The sequence below is a fragment of the Pogona vitticeps genome, chromosome 1, assembly GCF_051106095.1.
Source record: "Pogona vitticeps strain Pit_001003342236 chromosome 1, PviZW2.1, whole genome shotgun sequence".
NCBI lineage: Eukaryota > Metazoa > Chordata > Lepidosauria > Squamata > Agamidae > Pogona > Pogona vitticeps.
The window spans coordinates 84275915-84298845 of NC_135783.1; the positions used below are offsets into that span (position 1 = coordinate 84275915).

Below are 22931 nucleotides of genomic sequence, written 5' to 3' on the forward strand. Positions count from 1 at the left end.
ATGGCACTTGCTTAGTAACTTCACTGTAAGAAACCAAGAAGCAGCAGCTAGTTATAACTCTGAATTAGGATCTATACTTACTACTAAATTCTGCCTCAATATCAGCTTCAGCAAACGGCATTTCCATCAGCAAACAGTCAGTGGAACCATAAAGGCTGTCTGATTCCTTTCTTTGTCTTTTTCTTTGTTTTTTCTTACGTGCCTCCATTTGCTTTTCATCTGGAATACATTTGAAACAATGAATTGGGTCTTAGATTTCAAAGCTGATGAAATCATCACCAATAAAATTCTGTTCCAGACTTGCAGTTCGCTACAAGGCACTTTTTCAATCACAACACCAGAGGCACTCACAAAGCAAATGGTTGTTCCTCTGTACTGTGATTTTACATTCTTAACATGCAATATATTTCACTAATAGTACCCAAATACATTGTTTTACTCTGATTTCCCATTTGAAATACAGGAGCAATGCTGAACTATCTGCTTTGCAAGGATCTCTTTCCTTGAATTGAGACTAATTACATTTTTATTTATTATTTTATTTATTTAAAATATTTTTACCCCACCTTTCTCCTTAAAAGGACCCGAGGTGGCTTACAACAATTAAAAGACAATATTTAAAAGCTAAAAACAGTCAGTATAAAAATATTAAAAGAAAATTAAACACATATTAAAAGTGGTCAATTTCTACAGTGACTTTCAAGCTTCTACCTCAAGGCGAGCCGCCACAACCTCAGTCCATCTATGTGGCCAGTTCTAACTCATAAACAGTATTTTGCTAGCTCAAGACCAGAGTAGGGATGAGGCTGCTTCAGAGTCTCACACACATTCAATTTAGTTATGACCCATATGTGAAGGTTCGATAAGCGGGTCCTCCCTCTCCCCCAATAAACCAGGAGACGACTATAAATCAAAACAAGTCTCTGTATTTATTAACTTCGGCAACTGCAAAGGAACATCATGAAAACTTGTGGTGAACTTCTCCTGAGGGAGCAACGGCTCAGACAGGGGTAACAACATGTCAGTCTCAAATGGGTTCGTAGACTTATGCTCCCATAGACCATCTCCGGACCACCCCCATATCGGCGATCCCTCCCCTGGGTTGGAATCCCAAGGTCCAGGAAGCAGCCCAGTCTCTTCAGTTCCTCCAAATGCCATGCTCTTTTGGCTTCCTTTTCCCTCTCTGCCGCCTCCTTTTCTTCTCTCAGCCTCTGTCTCCACTCACGGGTTTCGGACTCAACCCAGTATGATGGACGCTGAGGGGGTCCCTTCTTTCACCGATTCTCCACCTTGTGCTTAGGAACCCGGACTTGCTCCCAACGTCTGGTCCATGGATCTTGCATCCATATCATCTCTCACCAACCCGGGATGTTGTCCCGGTTCACCCTTATATCCCCTGCTCCCACCTCCACTATAGCCCGCTCTTTCTCCTCTTTTCCCGCCATTTCAGGGCCGGTCTGTGTGGCCACTGTTAACCCCCTCATTCCCTTCACTAAGTCCTGGGTGTCGACTCCTCGATGTGTCAGTCTAGGAGGAGTGGGTGGTGGAGTTGTCTGTGTCCCCCTTGATGCCTTGGGGAGAGACGACACTCCTACTAAAGCTTCCTGACCCAGGCTTTGGGCTCCACACCATCTCACCACGGTAATTGTCATTAAAATCTCATTTTCTTCGTACTCTGTGCTGCAGTTATTGATTAACTGTAATCTTAGGAAGAAAGCTAAGATGCTGAAAGGCACAAATTCCACTAACGTTAATAAGGCTTGTACAGTTACAGGCATTTTAGTACACTGTGACTGCAATAATATTAACAACGAAAACAGTCTCATTTTGGTAGTAGGGTTTTGCTTGTTTCCATTCTAACAACAACTAATCTTTTGTTCAATAACATTTTAGTAGCACTGGGGAAAAGTTTGCTTTTGAGACAGGTAATATAAAAGCCCCACCTGCTGGCTGTCAATTATTCAGTTATAAATAAGGTACAGTAGAACTGTCAATTATAAATAAGGTAGAACTTGAAAACTCCTCAAAAGCTAAATTACCAATTGATACAGGACAACTGCAATGTAACTTGTCGGTACTGTATTTGAAAGACTTCAAGAATCAAGTTCTTTTCTGGGTTTTATTCAAGGTACTGGATTGGAACAATAAAGCCTGATATAGCCTGATCTCCATTAGAAGCCCTTTGAAGAAGAGAAGAGTAACACCCAACAGCAGGCCTTTTCAGTGGAGAAATCCTGGCACAGAATTTAGGGTGACCACATCACAGTTCCTATACTTTCCATAGTTGTGTAAAGAGGAAACTTTAGTAAAGATGTTAAGAGTCCTATCTTCTGTTTCATGTGATCATCCTATGCAGAATATTCTTAAGAATACATAAAACTACCGTAAGTTACACAGCATCTAATCATTGCTCCACCTAGTCAAGTATTGACTATGATTGTCAGTGGCTCTCCAGAGGAGTCCTTTGCAGTCCTGCCTGCAGATGACAGGGCTTGCACTCAGATCTTTTGTAAGCAAAGTGTGTATTCTGCCATTTAGACATGGCCCTGTCTGAGACATTTAGCTGTGCATTAAATAATCTTCAGATATCAGATGAAGCAAATGCAACTATGTCTTGTTGACAATATATTTTACCCACACTTTTTCAATGTTTTATTGTTATTCTCACTGCAGCCTAGCTTTAGTTGTTGTTCATTGTGTTTTTGGCTCAAAACCTGCATCAGAAACTTCCACTGAAGGATACAAATTATTTAAATAACTTACATCTTTTTAAACAAAATTAAGAAAAGGGGCTCATTTTGATTTTTGATCTTGAAAACTGGCAACCAATAATAAAGTTGCATTTCTTCTTTTTTCTCAAATCCTTGTTTGTCAAGTGGCACATTTTACAGCTGTGTCATTAAGTTCTTTTTCAAAAATTAATCAAAATGAAATTCCAGCTGATATTTTAAAATAGTACTACAGTATCACAATAGCAGGGGTCAGTTCTAACAATGATTTGTAAAAATACTTTCTGCCCATAAGTAGGTTAAAATATTAAACATGTTTACTTGAGAATTACTATACAGTACTGTACAATCTTATGCATGATTACTCAAAAATTAATCTCACTGTATTTACAAGGCTTACTCCGAAGAAGTCATTCAAAAGATTACAGTCTGAACCCCAGTTAATTCAGTGACATATTTCTTAGCAAAAGTGCTTAAGGTGTTGCTGCATGTAATTATATTAGATTTATCTTATTTTACTTTTGTCCCACTATTTTCCCAAAAAGGGATCAAATGTGGCTTAATGCTTAATTTTTAGCTATAAATGTAACTGTAAATCTTCCTTCATACATGCTTCAGAACTCAAGTGTTTTTGTGTTCATAAAATTAATTACATATACTGTACATTTAAAAATGAAAAAGTACACCATTCTTTCTGTATCAAATGAAGCCTTGTGAATATAAACAAGAGCCTCACAGCAGAATTTCAGCATATCAGAAAATGCCTCATTAATACAGAATCACTGTAGATCACTGTCAAATTCACATACTGTATTCCAAACCTAACTTCAGGGTCAGATGAACTGGGAACAGAAGGATGCAAAAAATCCCACATGATAGATCAAGCATTTAAAAAAACACCTTGATCCACATGATTAGTGTCCTGTGTAGTGTCTCTTGGATACTTCATTTATAGTGTTAGGAAAGATAAGTCACCTGCTTAACTGTTAATTGGCTTCAGTGTAAAGCAGCAAGGGAAGGATAAAAAGAGGCCTATCATTTGACTCTGAAAGCTGTGCTGGAACATGTATGTTGGCAGCTGACTAAATCAAAAAAAGGAGATGGCATTTTAGTAGGTTCTTGCTCTGTGGGGTGCTGGCAGCTGAGCACCCTAGTCCCCTGATCCTGTTCTCATGCAGTGGGAGCAATGCGCCTTCAAGGCCATTTATCACACAAAGGTCTCATAGCAGTTAACATGCAGGGGAACCAAAGAGGCAGATTTCTCACTTTACTTTTTAATATCAAATCCTAGACAGCATTCTGCTCAGGATAAAAGGCATATATTTCAAATCTGTTTCCTTCTGTATATGCATGGGTCTTGCATGCATGGAGTAAAATAATAAATGAAACATGATATGAATGGCAATCTTACTGTGTTTCCCCGAAAATAAGACAGGTTCTTATATTAATGTTTGCTCCAAAAAATGCAGTAAGGGATGTTTTAATTTTTCCATGTACAACAATCTACATTTATTCAAATATAGTCATGTCATCTTCTTCTGGTGGCTGCACAATGGTGGAGGGCGGGGTTTCACTTAACTCGGGTTTATTTTTGGGGTAGGGCTTATACTACGAGCATCCTGAAAAATCATACTAAGGCTTATTTTCAGGTTAGATATTAGTGGATACTAATTTTGGGGAAACGGTATATTTCCAGAATGTTCAATTTGAATATTTACGTTTTGCTGTTCAGCAAATAAATTGCTGAAGTGTTTAATGCAATAAAACTGTAGTGTAATAAAGATGTTTCAGTACTTTTCCATCTGAGCAGTGTAAGATATTCATATGCAGCACTTCCACCCCAAAACAAAAGATTCCCGCACTTTCTGCCCATCTGCCTGTGTAGAGTTTGGCTGTCTCAGATGTCAACCCCTCCTGGAAGCACCTGGTTCACTTCATCAACTTTATACATCTGTGAAGATTCTTTCTTGTTAGGTTGAAACGTTTCGTTATTTATCCAAGCAGCTTCTTCAGTCTAACAAGAAAGAAGTCCAGTTGTCATGAATCAACTTCCAGATCAACTTCATAAACACAGTTTTAGAACAGCTAGGATAGCAACGAATCCAGAATTATGACTACTCCTGCCGTGTAGGTCTTCCCTCAGAGAGCTGATGTGATGGGCTTTGGAATCCTCACAGAAGTCCACCTTGATGGAATTCTCTGACTTGAGTCTCAGGCATAAAGGGTGTCTGTTTACAGTGCAACGCTCAACGCTTCTGGATAGGAAGGATTAGCCAGCTGCATGCGATTGCCCGGGGAAACACTCACCATGCTTTCTACATTTCAGGGAGGCTCCTTCTATATCCCACCTGCAGCATTTATGTGCATGCAATTCATGTCCCACCACGTGCACTAAAAAATATCTAGTTAATGGCTGAGATTACACTAAAGAACCAGCTTGCTTCTGGTAAAAAATAGTCTAATAATTTTAACATTTTAAATTTATTTGAACTTTACCTATATTTCATATATGTCCATAATATTAAATTGTACAACACTCTGATATTAATAAAGGATAGCTGTATCTGAATGTGAGTCTGGGATAGCTTTTTACTACCAACAACAACAACACTACTACTACTACTAATCATCATCATCCTCTCAGAACTGCAGAGCTGAAAGGGACCCTATGGGTCATCAAGTCCAGACCCTGTCAAGGAGGCACAGTGAGGATTCAAACTCCCAACTTCTGACTCTGCAGCCAGATGCCTAAGCCACTGAGCTATCCAGCAGTTCCGGCACATACAAAAAATGCCATTGGTCTTCAGAGATGCTGTCGTAGCAGGACCACATTCCACATATACATCTGAGATGTTCTAAAATGAGCATATAAATTATAAATTACATATGTTAAGTACATACGTCACCAATAACTTTGCAGTTGCATGTATGATACTTTCAGGTACAATACATTAAGTGACTTGCTAAGGCTGACTTCATTGTCCTATTGTGTGCACACTTAATGATGAACCAGGTTTGTCATTGGATAATGTGTGAAACTGTCCCAAAATGGGGAGCAAAAAAGGCAATTGTGCCAAGTGATAATCCTCTCACTGATAATCCCCTCGTTGAATACGATGGCAGCATAAAAATCTTTGTAAAGTTTATAAAAAAAACAAACCAGAAATTTTTGTGGGTTTTTTAATTAAAGCCTCCCCCCAGCCTGCAGCACCCTTTCTGCAGCAAAATCAAATGTGTACTTTATCACAAAATACATTTAGCATGAAAATTTCAAACAGTCATGAGTCCAAAGAAAAAGGCAGGTGTTAAGCAAAACAATTTATAGTAGTAACAAGCAAAGCAAGGATTACCTCAAGGGAAATTATCCAGCGGATGAGATAAACAACTAAGTCAAAGTACTGGGCTGGCTGTGAGTTAACAAACTGTATGCACAGCTCTTTGTAGATCAGGGAGCAGCAAGTGCAACACATAATAAATGGTTGGCTGTCATTACCGCCTTGTTCTGTGATTTGACTTATAGAAAAAAAAATCTCTAAATGTTATATGATCCCTCTAACCAATTAACGTCAATGCTGCAGTCCTATTCACATCTAACTGGGGAAAAAATCACATAGAAGTATTCCTAAATAAACACACATTGGATTGGGCTAAAACTTTGTTTAGCTTTCCATCATTCTTCTCAAATTAAAAATGTATTTTCAGTGGATGCTCAACAGACTATAAACTGCACAAATGAACTATAAAAGTGGGACAGGTTCACTGCGCTAAGACTTACCATTTATAAAACATAGACACACTTTAGAGCATAGTTTCAGGTGCATGATTTATAAAATTATAATGTGAACAGGTGAGTACTGGCCTGCAGCTGGGATTGACCTGAGTATCTTCCTTGTCTCTCCAGGATCCCAGCCGAAAAGCAACAGAAGACTATGAATATATTTATTTATTTAAAATTCTACTTAAATTCTCCTTTCTCCTTAAAAATGACCCAAATTGACTTACATTGTTAAAAGATGATATTTAAAGCTAAACAATAAGTATACAAATATTAAAAGGGGGGGAAAACAAATACCACTTTGAGAAATGGTAAACAAAAGCAATACTGTACTAAGGTAAAGGTAAAGGTTCCCCTTGACATTTTAGTCAGTCGTGTTCGACTCTAGGGGGCGGTACTCATCCCCGTTTACAAGCCGCAGAGCCAGCGTTTGTCCAAAGACAGTTTCCGTTGTCACATGGCCAGCGTGGCTATACACGGAACGCTGTTTACCGTCCCACCGAGGTGGTACCTATTTATCTACTCGCATTTGCATGCTTTGGAACTGCTAGGCTGGTGAGGAGCTGGGACAAAGTGACGGGAGCTCACTCCGTGGATTCGATCTTACGACTGCTGGTCTTCTGACCCTGCAGCACATAAAGGCTTCTGTGGTTTAGCCCGCAGTGCCACCACGTCCCCTATACTGTACTAAAAACAGATTCAAATAAGGCATAACAGTCCCCTTATAAATGGGTTCCTTCTCCAGGCCACTACTAAGGAAGGGGTGTTGTTGACCCGTCATTGGGGTAAAGGGTACTTGAAGGTGGGAGGAGGAAAAAGACAGAAGAGTTATTGCACAAGAAAGTTCCCACCCAGCTGGGACTATCAAAGAGGAAGCTATCTGACCGCAGGGGAAACTTGTAAGGAAGAGAGAGAGAGAACTAAACAGAGGGAGTGTGGGAAGGACTGAGGTAGAGATGGAGAGTTCAACTGAGGTAGAGATGGAGAGTTCAACTGAGGTAGAGATGGAGAGTTCAACGGAGGCAGAAGAAAACAAGAGTGGAGCCAAGGAAGGGGCTGATGCGACTGAATGGGCAAGTGAAGCCAAAGGTCCACCAGTCTACATCTACTTAGCTGGACTCTCTAATTAGTGAGCCTTTCTTAGCTGAACTAATCCAAGGCAGCATGGGTTGAACGCCTTAGTTCATGTCGTAAGAATAGGAACCTGCCATAGGTCAACGGGAGTATCCAGTGAGACCCCAACTTAGAGACACTGAACACACTGAGGAGGTGAAGACATCAGAGACAGTTTGAGGGACTGTGCCAGACACCCAACAACTTTAAAGAAGGGAACATTATATTGTTAGCTATTCTCCTTTCTGTTTGTGCTTGAAGATTAGTGCCATGAAGAAGTAGAACCAGCCAGGTGTACTAAGGCACTGGACTATAGGGTGGAGAAGGACTGGGAGAAGTGCCCATGGGTCCAATGACTCCCCTCCCCTGTAAAATGTCTTACAAAAATGATTCACTGGTTGTAAATAATGTTGGATCTTCCTTATGATGACCAGCAAGTGTAGTGACCTACTCACTATCCATTTACGCATAGACAAACTAAGCACCCTTACACCTGGATATCAAATACTCATCTTTTAGAGCTATTAACAAAGGTAAGATTCATTCTTAAATAAGCTTACTCACCATACAGAACAAGACTGCTGTGCCGCCTTTACCAGGAAGATTAGCAATCCTAGAATGGCTGTGGACATCAAATATAGTCTGCTAGAACTAGACAAATGGTATCTTTGAGTGCATTCAAGCCATCTCAAATAGTAGAACTGTAAGAGGAAATCCAGTTGTATCTGTCTGCTGCCTGAACAGCATCTAGCCGCAGAGTGCACACCTCCCACAACATCAACAACCTTCTGTGCCTCCTCAAATCTGATCAGGATGTTGGTGGGATTAGGCTGCAGTGGGGACCAAAGAGGACAGAAAGCCTGATGGATGTAATCCATTGTTCATTTCAGAAGTTACTTCATAAATAAGCTATTTTTATGAACTGTTTGCACTGCTAACGCAGTGGGAAATAAAATTCTTCATTTTGGTGCAGGTGTAATATGAAGTATTTTATAGCTTGAACAAACAGATGTTGTTTGAAATGGCAGATGTGAGTGGCCCCCTCCTTTCTACAATCAGAAGGTGTTAAGCACTGAAGTAGTTGCTTGCCACTTCTGAACTGCTGGCCACTTTAAAGGAGATCAAGTGCCAGTAACATCATGGCCCAAACCAAGGCAAAAAGAAATGAAACATTCCAAATAATCCATGGCCTAGACTAGAATTCCCTGAGAAAGAAGTTTCTCCAGCGTGACAAGCAAATACATGAAACATTATTCCAATGCAGGAAGAAAATATTGCAATTTCACACTTTGATGCTATATGTAATAGTGGACAGAGAGCTAGACCTCACATAACGAGGCCATGAAGTTCATTGGATAGTACTGAGCAAATCACTCTCAATTAAATATTCCTCACAGTGTTGGAAAATGGAAGCAAATAATAATAACTGTGTTGTCTTATTTTATAGTTTGTTCTAAGGTACTGAATGCCAAAGAGAGATGTGATTCACAAATGTAGCAGTATTATTAGTCCAACTAAATAATAAATAAATACAGAAATTCTTAGAACTGCAGAGACAGAAAGGACCCTATGGATCATTGCGTCCAGTCCCTGCCATGGAGGCACAGTGGGGAATCAAACCTTATTGAATATTTAAAAGAGAATTAAGAGAGAAGAGGAAAATTCCCTGAAATATTGTTGCATCATCACAGTGGCAAATCGCTGCTGATTAAAAGCTTCCTTTGGGCATTTCAGAGAGCATGAGACTTCACTGCATTATGTACAAGTCATGGGCACTTCAAAACTGGTTTTACTCAGCAGTTATTTGCCACTACTGATGAAATCATCCCCATTATACATGTGCAAGGTACACAAGAGGATTTCAGCCAGCAACTAGTAATGGATATTTTTTTTCATTCTTCTATGGCAGCTGTATGTAATAAATTGATTTTATGTTTGTCTTTCACAACTGCCCTCTTGTCAAAAAGCACTGAATCATATAAAAAGTGGAATATATCAGGCACTCTACCAACCTATTAACTGTCGTTAATACCATCAGTGTAACTGTAGAGAGCCAAAGTGTTATAAGGGTAAAAGTACTGGACTGGGACTTGAGTGATCTACGTTCTATTCCTCATTAAGCCATGCCACCCAAGGAAGAAGAATGTATTCTGCCTTGAGCTCACTGAAAGAAAGGGAATACATAACTTCAATGAAAACAAACAAACAAACAAACGGAATCTTATTCCTTGTACCAACTGTCACATTTCAAACATGTAAGCCAAACAAGTCTTGGACCAGTCTGTGAAGGTTAATAGGAAATCCTACATAAACCACTTTGAGTACTATCGTGGTGTTCACAGCTTGGGTAATAAATGACAAATGGATTCCATTTTTACTTATCTAATATAGATTCACATCTCTGAAATATTGCTTTGTGGACTTATGCGCCATCAACACACTTCTGACTGATAGCAGCCCTGAATTAGTGACCTTTAAAAGAACCTCTACGGCCTTGAACAAGTCTTGTAAATTCAGAGTCAGTGCCTCACATGATTGCAACTTTCACAGGCTGTGAAACTTCTAAATCTTGTAAGCAAAGACTGTGCATAGGTTCTGTATAATACTAAAGGAAATTCCACATTTCTCACTCTTTTCCACTGCTACAGAGTACAAAGTGCTTCTCGATCGCGTGGACCTTTCCTCCACATGTGGATCAGAATCATGAATGTACACTCTGATGTACAGTTGGAGGAAGTGTCCAAATGAACAGCCAAATGACAATACATACTTGCAACACGTGCAATGACATTTCTATAACATGTTCCTATTAGGTTCGGACATTCATGTTTACTGTATCATTTCGATCAAACTGTGTATCACAACCGGTCGGGACCACAAACTTTTAACATCCAAAGCTGCCTTGAGCCAAGGGTTAAGTTTCAAAACACCCAGCCACTGGGGGACTGGGGATGTAGTAAGGTATTCGTGCCAGAACAGACAAGCACAAGAGAAGACGACGTCTCCCACCTAGCTCCCTTCCTGTTATGACACACGGGGCCCGGGCAGTGGTGGGGCGGTCCAATGCTCCTCTCCCCGCCTTTGGGGCCAAAGTGCCTGGGAGTGTTTCTCCGTTTCCTTCCTCACCAGTCTGTTGTAGGAACTGGTTGGTTGGAGGGAAAGGCGGTTCTTCTCCCGTTTCTTCCCCGGCTTCCGTCCCGGTTCCCAAGCTCTGGCACTCCGCCCTGGAAGGCGAGGGTCCCCGGCCTGCCATGAGGCTCCTAACGCAGCGCAGCGCCGCCCCGACCACAAGGGGCGCTCGTAGGAACCAGGGCTTCCGAGGAGCGCGAAACCCGACTGCGCCTGAGGGGAGGCGGCCGAAGGGAAGCGTTCGGAACGCCAGCCGAAGTCGTGGAACCATCCTCACAATGGCGGCGGCGCCTCCATCCTACTTGGGGGGGGGGGGGGTCAAAGGACAGCTCCATCCAACTTTGGAACGCGGGGGCGGCGGCCGTGCGAAGAGAAGCGCCAGGCCTCAGCGGCAGACGGAGTGGGAAACCACAGTTCCCATCATGCAATGCGAAGGCGGCTTCTGGGAGGGTTGAATGCAGGCGCTGAGCCTGCGACGCCATTTGCCGGCTGCCTCTTGAGTGTCGCTTTGCGCCCGATAGTGTTTTCTTGGAGTAGGAGGCCAAGCCTGGGGGCGAAGAATTGAGCTTCGCAGTTCTCTCCCCTCTTCCAGAGAAACAAGCGAGCAAGCGCTGGCGGCTGTCACGGGGGAGGGGCAACCGAGATTTTTGGGTTTGAGGCAGGCTGCTTGTTTTTTAGGATTGCTTGGTGGCACGGCGAACTTTTCTGCCCGACGTGCATGGGAATCCTTTGATCAGGTTCCAACAGTAATTTGTAGACACTTGCGACGAACATTTATTTGAAAAGACCGTGCACACATTGCGGATGAGCATACACGTGTGTTATATCCAGGAGAGGCGCCCTTCGTGGAAATGCTGAGACTAAATCTGCTTCAGCATGTATAACGAAAATAAAAGTATAATGGTGGTTCTTAAGGCTAATTTATTTTGATATGGACCTGGATTACAGTCGATTTCCTCAAGGGAATACAGTGTTTACGCCACGCGCTTATATAGGGAAGGTACGGTGGATGGTGACAGAGTTTGCAACAGCTTTAGTCTAGACAATGAATTGCTGTCAGGCTATTTAAAAACAAAAAACTAAAATTGGGTCCAATAGCTACATTAGAAACCTGAGAAGAGAGAGTTAATAAGGGAGTTGGAAAGAGTGGGGGCGAAAAGCTCTTCATATGGAACCAATTACAGTTTTGTATAAAGGATGTTCTTCTCTCTAGAGAACGAAAGCTAACTAATCGAAAAGATATCCGCCTGGAAATGCAGTTGGTTTAAATCTCAAGCAGCTAGCAGTGAATTTGGGTAGTTTTTCTTCCTTTTTTACATATGAAGAGAAAGGAGTCACCAGTTGGATAGGGTTCGCAATTACTGTACTTAACGTGAGTTTGAACATGTTCCTGTTGAATATTTCTTTCTGCCCCTTTTTTTCTGAGTAGGAGTGTGGGTGGGGCAGAAATGCCTTAGATAGGTCTTCACCCTGGTCCAATTGCATCCCATTTGTTTGCAAGTTTTTTTATTTATTATTTTATTGAATTAGTTTACCTCACATTCAGTTGAATGAGCTTGTCAAAACAGTATTTCCTGAACTTTACTATATTTATTCAGAATAGAAGGATGGGTTTGGTATCCTGTTTACATTTTTAAAAACACACATCAATATTATACAGTACTCCAAAATACGGTAACATTTGGACCTGGACTGATAGGGTGTATCTTTCCACATCTGCCCACTGCTTTTTCAAAGCCAGATGTTTAACTAGACAGCCAAATTGCATAAGGCTAAAAAAGATTGCTTATGGTCGTATAGAGGTGTGGTATGCCATTTGGGGCAATCTTTGCAGCCACATGCAAGGATTGGGTGGTACACTTAAAGTTGCCCTATTTAGTCCATGCCTCCCTTTAAAGGAAAATAATGGAAGATCCTCTTCCAACATCTCCAGGCATAGACTGGAGAGAAGGCTGAAGCAGCTCTGCATTGCCCTCTGCCCACACATGTACAGTGGGGCCAGTTAGAAATTGTACATTCTGCCATTTGGCACTGCTGGAGAGGGAGGTATCCAGTGGACTGGGAAACTGCATGCAATGGGTGAATGCTACTAGGGTCTTGTTCATCTGCTCCAGTCCCCTTACCATTAAGGAATTGTGAAGAGAGAGCAGGTGGTCATGCCAAACAATGCCTTTTCTCTGAAAAAAAGATTCCTTGTCCTCTCCTGTCTCCACCTTCATGGGACAGCAGGAAGAAGCATTTAAAAACTATTTTAAAGTGGCATAGCATTGAATTGATTTGCCAAGTAATCAGTTCGGCACTGGATTCAAACCAGAGCAGGTGGCTTAAAATGGCATTTGGCTTATGCCACTTCTTGATTAGGAAATTGAAAGCTTCCTCCTGCTCCCTCACAGACAGTGAAACAACTCACCTCCTCTTCTGTTTCTCCCTCTGTGGGGGAGTGGGAGGAAGTCTTCAATTTCCTAATAAGGAAGCAGCTTATTGCTTAAGCAAGGTGGAATCTTAAGCCAACTGCTTTGGTTTGATCCTAGCAATCACATATGCCAGAACCAAACCAAAATGAACCCTATGAACAATTTTTAAAAGGTTACTTTGAATGTATTTTCTCATAGTATGTCATTAGACTATATAATTCCTATTCTATAATAATGCATTTGAGCTATATCACATTTTAAATGAAAACTGTTGCATAGTTTTTACAACATAAATCATTTTAAACAATAAAAACAACATGAAAATATATATATTTCCAAAACTATCATTGCTTTTTAATCAGGTTTTTTCTGCTCCATCTGGGACAAGAGGCATGATCAAACTGCAAACTGTTCCTTGCCACAGTTCCTTGAGGATCACTAGCCAATCAGTCACACAAGTAGATGTCGGCTTGTCTTTCAGTCCTTTGTAAAATGTTTCAAAGGGCTTTTGAGGAACACTTTCTCCCAAAACCCACATGGCCTCCTCATTGGGAACCTCCAAAAAACTGTTTCCCCGAAAATAAGACCTAACCTGAAAATAAGCCCTAGTATGATTTTTCAGGATGCTCGTAATACAAGCCCTAACCCAAAAATAAGCCCCAGATAAGTGAAACCCTGATTTCCACCATTGTGCAGCAACCAGAAGAAGGTGATATGACTATATTTGAATAAATGTAGATTGTTGTACTTGAAATAAAAACCGATGTTTTGGGTTTTATTTATTATAATTGTATATTTTTTTGTTGTTAGCCGCTCAGAGTGGTATAAATATACCAGATGAGCGGGATATAAATCAAATAAATAAATAAAAAACATCCCCTGAAAATAAGCCCTAATGCATTTTTGGAGCAAAAATTAATATAAGACCCTGTCTTATTTTTGGGGAAACATGGTGTTAAAAACATGGTTATTCAGATAGGCCTTCTCAGATCTTAAAACAACATGATACATTAGTGCCTCACTCATGTAATATCCAACCTACTGCCATGTTTTGATTTTAATTTTATTTTATTATGTTTTACTGTGTATTTTTACTGTTATTTGTTTAGTATTTTTAATATTTTATTTGGTATGTTGTTATATATCCTTGTCACTATGTTACTGTTATTGTTTACCTTGTTGTAAATTGCCCAGAGTAGCCTTGGTTGACAAATGAGTGGTATAAAAATCAAATAAATAAAATTTGTATAGTGGGTTGTATCCAGACTGAGGCTGCAATTTTATACATACAGTATTTAAATTGGTTTAAATCCTATTGTACTCACCTAGGATTATTTCTAAGCCATCACACTATTTTTTGCACTTAAGTTTAGATTTCACTGGGAAACAAATTCAGCTACTTTGATCTGGATCAACTTGGAATATGGGGAAAAAACCCAGTACAATATAACCTGTGCTGTTCTTAATAAGCATAGGATGAAGCTTATTAGTGCAGTAGTGTTGTCAAACTTGGGTGGTACATGCAACAAGCCAAATCTCATTTCCCTGGGTCTTCTTTGCTTTATGATATGCATTATGACATGCATTTTTTCTCTCTTCCATCCACTGTCTGAGTGTTTAGTCAAACACCCTGCTACTGAGGATAAATTTCCCGTCCCTAAGGCTTGAATACAATGGATTCTATTGTCTGATTTCAGAGTAGATAATCTTATCTTTGTTTGGAAAAGAGGAGTGGTGAGGTATTCAATTGTTCTGCAACAGAGGCACATGACTTTGCAGATATGTAATCACCTTTGAGAGGGAGCATTTCTGTTTGCTCAAGACGATTTATCATTTTCTCAGGGCTCTCTAAGTCTTATGAGCCAAGAGACCGAGTAAAGTTCCAAATCAAGCCTTTCAAATTTCCAAGCTGTGTCTGTGAGGTTTCTTATGCCTCTAAGCACAAGGGCATATAACATACTGTTTAAATATAGGATTTTGACATGGCTCCAGGATGCCACATGGCATTGCTATGAGAAGCCAATGCAAGGCAGGAAACCACTTCAATGGGGATGTCTCTTGCGTTTTTGCCTTTTGGCTTTGCCAAAGAAAATACATCTCTAAGTAAAAGGATGCAAGTTGGAAAGGAACATGGCTCTAAGCTGTTCACTGAAGCAAGATGTCATGGAACACCTTCTTGGGCCCCAAAATTCTCAATGCATTTTGCAATGCAGCAATGAGTGGGGGAAGGTTCCTCCTTCTGCCTCCCATCAGCATATAAAAATCTGTGATCCAAAGTCATTTGGATGGAAGCGGGCCAAGGTTTCACATATGTTAAAACTAATCAACAGACTAAAATGTTGTATTGAGACATTTGAACGTTAAAAGAGGAATGTTAACAAACGGTGTGAGCTCAGTGTACAGCAACTTCCTTTCCAACTAACAAAACCAGTGTTTGCATTTCTGTATGTGAAGGCACATCACCTGCTTCCACAAAAAGAATCAACAGAACTTTAATTGACTTCACTGGGATTTTTTATACAAGTGAAGACTGTAGAATTGGATCCAAATATTTTGCCATTCCACAGGGAAGAAATTTATATTTTCATGGATGAGCCCAACTTCACAAACAACTGCTACAACTTTAATTTGGGCACAAAACTATTTTTTAAAAATCCCCCCCTTTTTTTCTTTTTTCCTTTCTACCACCATTTTCCTTGTCGGCACCTCACTTCCGACTTTTCTTCCACCTGTAATTTCTCTTTTTGAGAACAACTTTTCCCCAAGACCAAGTTGTTGAACAGAGTCACCCTTGCATAATTCTGTCTTGTATTGATTGAAAGCTCATTCCCTGGTGTGTGTTTTTTTGTTTTTGTTTTTATGTAGCAAAAACTGTACCTTCCACATGAACGACAGAAATATAAGCAGGTTTGGAAGAACCTCACATTTTGCAAAAACGGGTAAAATCTGATTGGGTGAGAAACATCAGTAGGGACTGAGCATGCTGAGCAGTTGTGGAATGTGTTGCTTACTGGGCAAAAAAAATGGATAAGAGAAAAAGAAAAAGCAAAGCATGCTGCTTATACAGTATACTGTCCCATAGCACTTAAAACACTCCCTGGGCAGTTTAAAATTTAATTACATATTAAATTCTACACATTGTCCACCCCCCACCCTGACAAGCTGGATACTCAGAAGGATGGAAGGCTGAGTGAATCTCAAGGGACTGAAAGGTTTTGGGCAGAGTTTTGGCTGCAATACTACAGTTTAACCACTGCATCATGAAGCTCATCCAAAATGAAGTATTTTTCAATAGGTTGTGCTGAGCACTCTGAACAAGACTGTTACACATTGCAAATATTATGTGGCATTTTCCATTTGTTTTTCTTGTTTTTTGTTATCATTCAACATTTTTTTTCTTGGTAAGACATGTTTTTGTAAAATGTGCTGTAGGAATTCACTGTCGCTTGTGTACATTAAATGCTTGAAGATAAATCACTGGACATGTAATGTTTGTGGTACAGAAAAACTTTTTTTCTCTGTACAGGGAAGAGCTGTTTTATCATTCTGTGTTTAAATACTGCATGCATTGCCTTGTGTATAATGTACCAGCTGTGTTTGTTAGCAACAACTAATTGTGCAAGTATCACAGGCAGCTTGTCAATTAATATTGCCTTTCAAGCTTAGGGTCCTGATTGTGGTCAAAGGTGTTTAATCAAGAGAGATGTATGTTGTGTTTAATTTTCTATATTTAGTCCAGAACAGGAATGGACAAAGTGTGGCTCTCCAGCTGTTGCTGGATTGCTAGTATTCCTCCCCATTGGTTGAGCTGGCTAAGTCTGATAACACTTGCAATCCCTCGACATCTGGAGGGGTGCATTTTGCACAACATAAACCCTGGTCTGGGATTAGTGTCTTGGATCTTAGAGACATAGGTTGCTAATCAGGGCCTCATGAATTGGCCCTAGTAGTGCCTTTATTTACCTTTTGGTAAACAAAGCAAGACAACAGCAATTCCCCAACAGCAGTCGGGGAAATGAATTAAGTACTGTAAATCCATGAACCGCTTTGCATGTTACAAAGTGTAATGCACCTGATGGTAAAAGGAGTACCCAGCTCGCGGGGGGGGGGGAGCAGTGTGTAGCCTGCATAATTAACTTGTAAACTGCTCAGAGAGTGCTTGAAGCACTATGGGGCAGTATATAAGCAGCACACTTTGCTTTTTTGTTTGTTTGTTTGATGGCATAGGAAAACATCAGTGTGGTATTTCTTTAAATGTATATGGAAGGAGATTACATTCAGATCAGCAGTTCATTGGTATTGCTAATAGACTTTGCCACGCATTCAATCAAATTATTTCTGTGGATGCCCTTGCCTGATGGTAATCCAATAAAGGCTCTAAGTAATAAATTACACTTTTCAAAGGTAAAACAAAACAGGAGTCATAAGGAATTACAGTAAATGGCATCTGAAGCAGCAATGTTATTCTTATGGTTGTAGATTTTTCAGGCTCTTTGTTCATGTTCTTAAGAACACGGTCAGACAGCCCGAAAAAACTACAACAACCATTGGATCACGGCCGTGAAAGCCTTCAAGAATACAATGTTATTCTTAGTTGCTCCCATACTGGTGCTCTTGGAGAATGGAGGTTACACCCTATGGAATATCTGTGTAAGACATTCTGTACATAGCCCATATATTGTAGTCCATGCTCTACAGCAGTGGTCCCCAACCTTGGGCCTCCAGATGTTTTTGGACTTCATCTCCCAGAAATCCTGGACAGTAGAGGTGGTGGTGAAGGCTTCTGGGAGTTGTAGTTCAAGAACATCTGGAGGCCCAAGGTTGAGGACCACTGCTCTACAGAATGGTAGAATTTGAGGATATTTCTGGAAACTGTGTAGAGTCAGCCACAGGATGATGGCAACCATACATTTTCAAGTAATATATTAATGGGAACATAGTCTTTCCAATGTATTTACTGTATTTGTCATTGTCCCCATCCCAAGGGTTCATCATGGTGGGAAGAACATGTTAAATAACAGATACTGTGTTACACTGAATGAACTGTTTCATGGCTGTGTCTAATGTCTTGTTCTTCTCTTTTGCATGTAGCTTTAGCACCTTTATTTTCTGACTTCAAGCAATATGACATAGCTGTTCAAGCACAGCTGAGACTGGGCTTTGCTAGAAGAAACTGTTCAGAAGCACAAACCACGCTTTTGATTGCCAGTGGTCAATGGATGGTATGTGAGGGCAGTCGTTGAAGGTGGTGTTCTGGAAAAAAACTATTCCTGCTATCACTTCATCGCTGGTATGGAGGGACCAAACCAGCCTAACCAGTACAGGCATTTGAGAGGGCTGACCGGAAGTGTCGAGATTGAAGAGTTGTGGGTCTACTTTAGAAAGAGCTCTAAATGAAAACACAGAGACTTGGGACAACTGAATCCGACATTATTACCTAAACTTTGCTTGTTTGTCAGATTGTCACCTATTATTTTAAGTCACATTTTCTAGTCTATTGTGCAAGGAACCAGAGTACAGCTTTGGTCTGGCTTTTCACATATTCCCAATGTTTGTAACATCTGCTTGCTTTTCAGCATTTTTAACACTGCTTTCAATCCCACCCACCATTGCCCCCGAGCTGAGGAATAACAGGGAGTGGGTGAGGCTTGTTTCATGACATTGGCAGTCTGCAAAATCATTTGGTAATCTTACTCCACAAAATCATTGCACACCCGGTACAGTGAAGGCTGAAATACAGATCACTCCATAAAACAGCAGACTCCTTCATGCATGAACTGAATGGTGCTTATGTAAGCTTTCTTAAGGATAAAGCTACAAATGGCATTAAAATAAAAGAAGGTAAAAATGTAATTTGATTTGCAAACATAGCATTAATCTAGATTTGTAAAACATCAAGATTCTGATTGCTCCAAACTGTATTTTATTTCACATTTTTAAAATAAAAATATAAGTCCCGCTGCAACCTTTGAATTCCCCCCAGCCCAGTATTGGGCCCTGTTATGCAGATGTTTATTTCCTTGCTTTGGTTGTCAGAATCATTGGGACTAGACTAATGAATGTTTCATCTCAAAAGTTTTCTATAATTGATAAGGGATCTAGGTATGCAAGGGAGCAAGCAAAGATGTTGAACTGGAACAGGGAGGATATAATTAGAAGCTGTGGCTGCCTTATCATCTGCAGCATGGGGAGTTGGAAAACGACATGAGCTGTCCATGAATTTGGGGAGCATCTCAGAGACTCCATTGGTCAAGCCAGGGATAGAGGAAACATTCCTGGTTCTTTTGGACTATTTAATAAGGTGGCCTGCACAGACACAAACTTAAGAGAATGATATTTTATTCAGACTTAATACACTACATTAGTAATTAAACCTGACATATCTGCACTATGGATTTTCATAGTAAGGCCGCTAAGTCCTTCAGTCACCATCTCAGATGTGGCTAAGAAACGCTGCCTGGTTTGGCCCCCTTCTCATTGATAGGGGGTGACTTTAGATACAATGGTCACGCTGCACCCTTCTCATTGATAGGAGGTGTTTTTAGATACAATGGTCACGCTGCAGTCCCAGGTGAAAAATCACAGATATTTCAGAGCAAGGGGGAGAAAGCCATCAAAGTGTCTTTTCTAGCCACAATCGTGTTAAGATAATGGTATCATTTACTGTAGAGGCTTCCCCCCCCCCCTTGAACAGTGTGCTATACACTATTGGGAGAAAATTTTGGGAGAAGCGAATCCGCTCACTGAGCTCTTCTTCTTTCCATTTGAATGTTCAAAAACCTGGAGAAAAAAGAGGCTTCATCTTTAGCGTCTTCAGTGTTTTGCTTTCCTTATGCATCCATTTTAGTAACTCTTAATTCCCTTCCCTGACACAGCAGCTACACTGGGCCTAAAGGGAAAGAAGGATAGACTTTCACTCTTCTCTGCCAACACAAGCTTGTATTCTGTGGTGTGGAAGTTTCCGGAGGCCTTTCATTCTGGATAATATTACTAGAGAAAAATATCTTTTGTTCTTGCTTATAAAAGGATATGCTATTCACAAGGATATACAGTATACTGATTTGCAAGAGAATGGCTGGTTTGAAATGCAAAGCTGTAATATTTTGCACTAACGATGGCCCCTTTTATTTCACATTCATCAGAATTTATTTTAAGCCTTCAAATCATGGATGGCTCCATGTTGAGAAATCCTCTAGGGACCTGAACTGACTGGAGGGAGGTCAGGAATGGAGTGGCTGTTTTAAAAAGCAAATTTAACACTTCAGTCTCCTAGTGTGCTGACCATGCAAGCAGAGATGTATTAACAGTGATCTATATGTATGTACGCAGGTGGTAATAAATGGTCAAGTCGTTAAACTGGAAGTGGAGAGAAAAGAACACTTGTTTTCAGTGATATTTTACATTTCTAAATGCTTCACATTGTGATGTGGCCTGGGCTTAGCTTTCATGTTATGACTGCACAACAATGTACTCTATCTACCATGCAGAGATGTCTACAGCTCACTTGATTTCCTTAACGTTGTTTTCATATCTGAGAGCCAGATGGTGGACAGCTATAATGCTCGACACTAATCGCCCAGAAAATAATATAGAATAGGTCTCTGAGATTTGAGCGCACACACTCATTCTGTATCTCTCTCTGTTGCCAGTGGCGTTTTAATGGGGATACACCATTAAGATTTTTACCATGCTTGTTTTCCTCCACCACTCTCTTGATGCAGTGAGTGGGTTTGGATGTCAGGAAAGCTGAGAGCAATGCTGTCAGGAAGCAGGACTCTGTTACAAGTCTAGACTTATAGCAGGGTCACTCAAGACAGAACGATCAGAGCTGAGACACCAGACAAGGATGTATCCCTCCTTTTCAGAAATTGATAGTTGCATTGGGAGAAGAGAATTTAGCATTCAAATGGTGATAAGTGGGGAGAAATTCTTGAAAAGCATCAACGGGGGGGGGGGGGCAGCAGCACTAGAAGGGACACTGATGAGAGAATCACAGGCAATAGACAATAACAGTGGCATTCAAGGTAATTCTTATCAAAACGGTGCAGAAGAAGGCAATGGTAAACTACTTCTATTTTCCCCTCAAAAAGCTTGTGATAAGATGACCCAAAATGAAACAATGAGAAGCTTGATAATCGGACTTTATAGAAAGCCTGTCACCATTCAGATCTCCAACTACAGAGGTTGAAAAAAAAAATAAGTTTTTATGCCATTGATTGCACACTAAAACAAGATATACTGATAGTCAAGGGTGACTGGAATGCTAAAGCAGGAAATAAAGTTGAAACAAATATCATTATAGAATCTGGGCTAAGAGTCAGGATGAATTCTGTGCAGCCAACTATTTGTTTACTGAAGATAACTGAACAGCCAATTGTATACCTGAATGTCTTACATTTAATGTACATTGTAACCCCAAAGAAAGGAGATGCTAAATATTACAGTCATTATTAGACCATTACATTTATGTCTCATACAAGCACAATGATGTTCAAGATTTTACAACTGTTGCTGTCTATTGAGCAAGAAATGTGAGATCACCATAAAGGCTTTGACTCTGTGGATCATGAAATGCTATGAACTGTGCCATTACTATTGATTTTATTTCTTGTGTGCCAAGTCATGCAACAGATGTGTGATGGGAATACACAACTTGATGTTTTAACTATCAGCAATTCACTACTTAGATTTGAACCATTTGACTTATATCAGCATGAAATAATCATAGGATTCTGGCCAATGGCAAAGGAAGAATTGCATAACTTTAATTTTGACATCAAAGATATCAAAATTCTTACATATTTTCTACACCAAATAGAGACTGCATCTAAGAAATCATTAGAATATAAATACTTGGAAAGGCAGCTATGAAAGAACCAGAAAAGATAATTATGTATACAGATGTATTGCTGGAGACCAAGGCCAATATCTTCCATATACAGTAATGGTATTACCATTTACTAAATATGAACAGAAACCTAGACAATAAAGCTAAGAGGGGGGAAATGATTTGTTACATATGTGTTGTTGGAGATCTTTGTGGATACCATGCAGTACCACAAAGACAAATAAAGGTGTTCTAAATCAAATCAAGCTTGCATTCTGCCTAGTAGTTAAAATGACTAAATGGAGATTATCCATTTATCATACTTTGGACATATCATAAAAAGCCAGGAGGATTCAATGAAAATAACGAATTGTAAGAAAGTGGGAGTCAGTAGAAAAAGAAAAAAATAATAATCTGAGATGGACTCAATAAATTAAACCATGGTCTTTAGTTTGCAACACCTGAATCAGTCTTCTATAGTTAGGACATTTTAGAGGTAATAAATTAATATGGTTACTGTGAGTAAGAAGCAATTTGACACACAGAACAACATGTCCCATATCAGTTAAACTTTTTTCCAAAATTAGTCATTTATTTTGACATTAAATTAGTTGCATATATAATTTTATCCTGAAATTTCTTTCTGTTTCTACAAACCTCTGGATTCCCCAGAAATTTTGCTTCTTGGGTGTGCATGAAGCTCAAAGTACAGGGAATGACAGTGGTGTGTTCATGTAACAAGATGACAGGTTTCCAAAGTTATGTGTAAAGAAAGCCAAAATATCATCTAGCTGTTTTGTCAAGCGGCTGTGTGAGGGTTCGATTCCTGGCTCCAGACTAGTCCCAAATAAATCACCAGACTTCCGTGGCTTTGAAATTGGAGTAATATTTATTGCATTACTTAACAAGAATTCAATGTCAGCAAACGTATTCCAACCTTTCTC

General features: G+C 40.0%; 1 protein-coding gene and 1 long non-coding RNA gene across 8 annotated transcripts in view; one reads left to right on the forward strand and one right to left on the reverse strand.

Moving 5' to 3' along the window:
• Window positions 1–11140, reverse strand: part of AKAP7 (A-kinase anchoring protein 7) — an 84835-nt gene extending 73695 nt beyond the window's left edge. For 6 of the 7 annotated variants that reach the window (XR_013540625.1, XR_013540624.1, XM_020790691.3 and 3 more), the window contains exons 1-2: window positions 10627–11140; window positions 82–219 (exon numbers count right to left, since the gene is read on the reverse strand). Coding sequence is in view for 5 of the 7 variants with exons in the window: in XM_020790691.3 (XP_020646350.3) it covers window positions 82–219; window positions 10627–11017 (529 nt within the window). In the remaining 2 variants the exon portion in view is untranslated. The remainder of the gene's footprint in view (window positions 1–81; window positions 220–10626) is intronic. The other variant, XM_020790692.3, reaches the window with a different exon arrangement.
• Window positions 11141–11982: 842 nt separating this feature from the next.
• LOC140706475 (uncharacterized) lies at window positions 11983–22344 on the forward strand. Its single transcript, XR_012086097.2, has 2 exons — window positions 11983–12118; window positions 18252–22344. It is a non-coding gene; the product is annotated as an uncharacterized LOC140706475 (long non-coding RNA).
• Window positions 22345–22931: the final 587 nt, after the last annotated feature.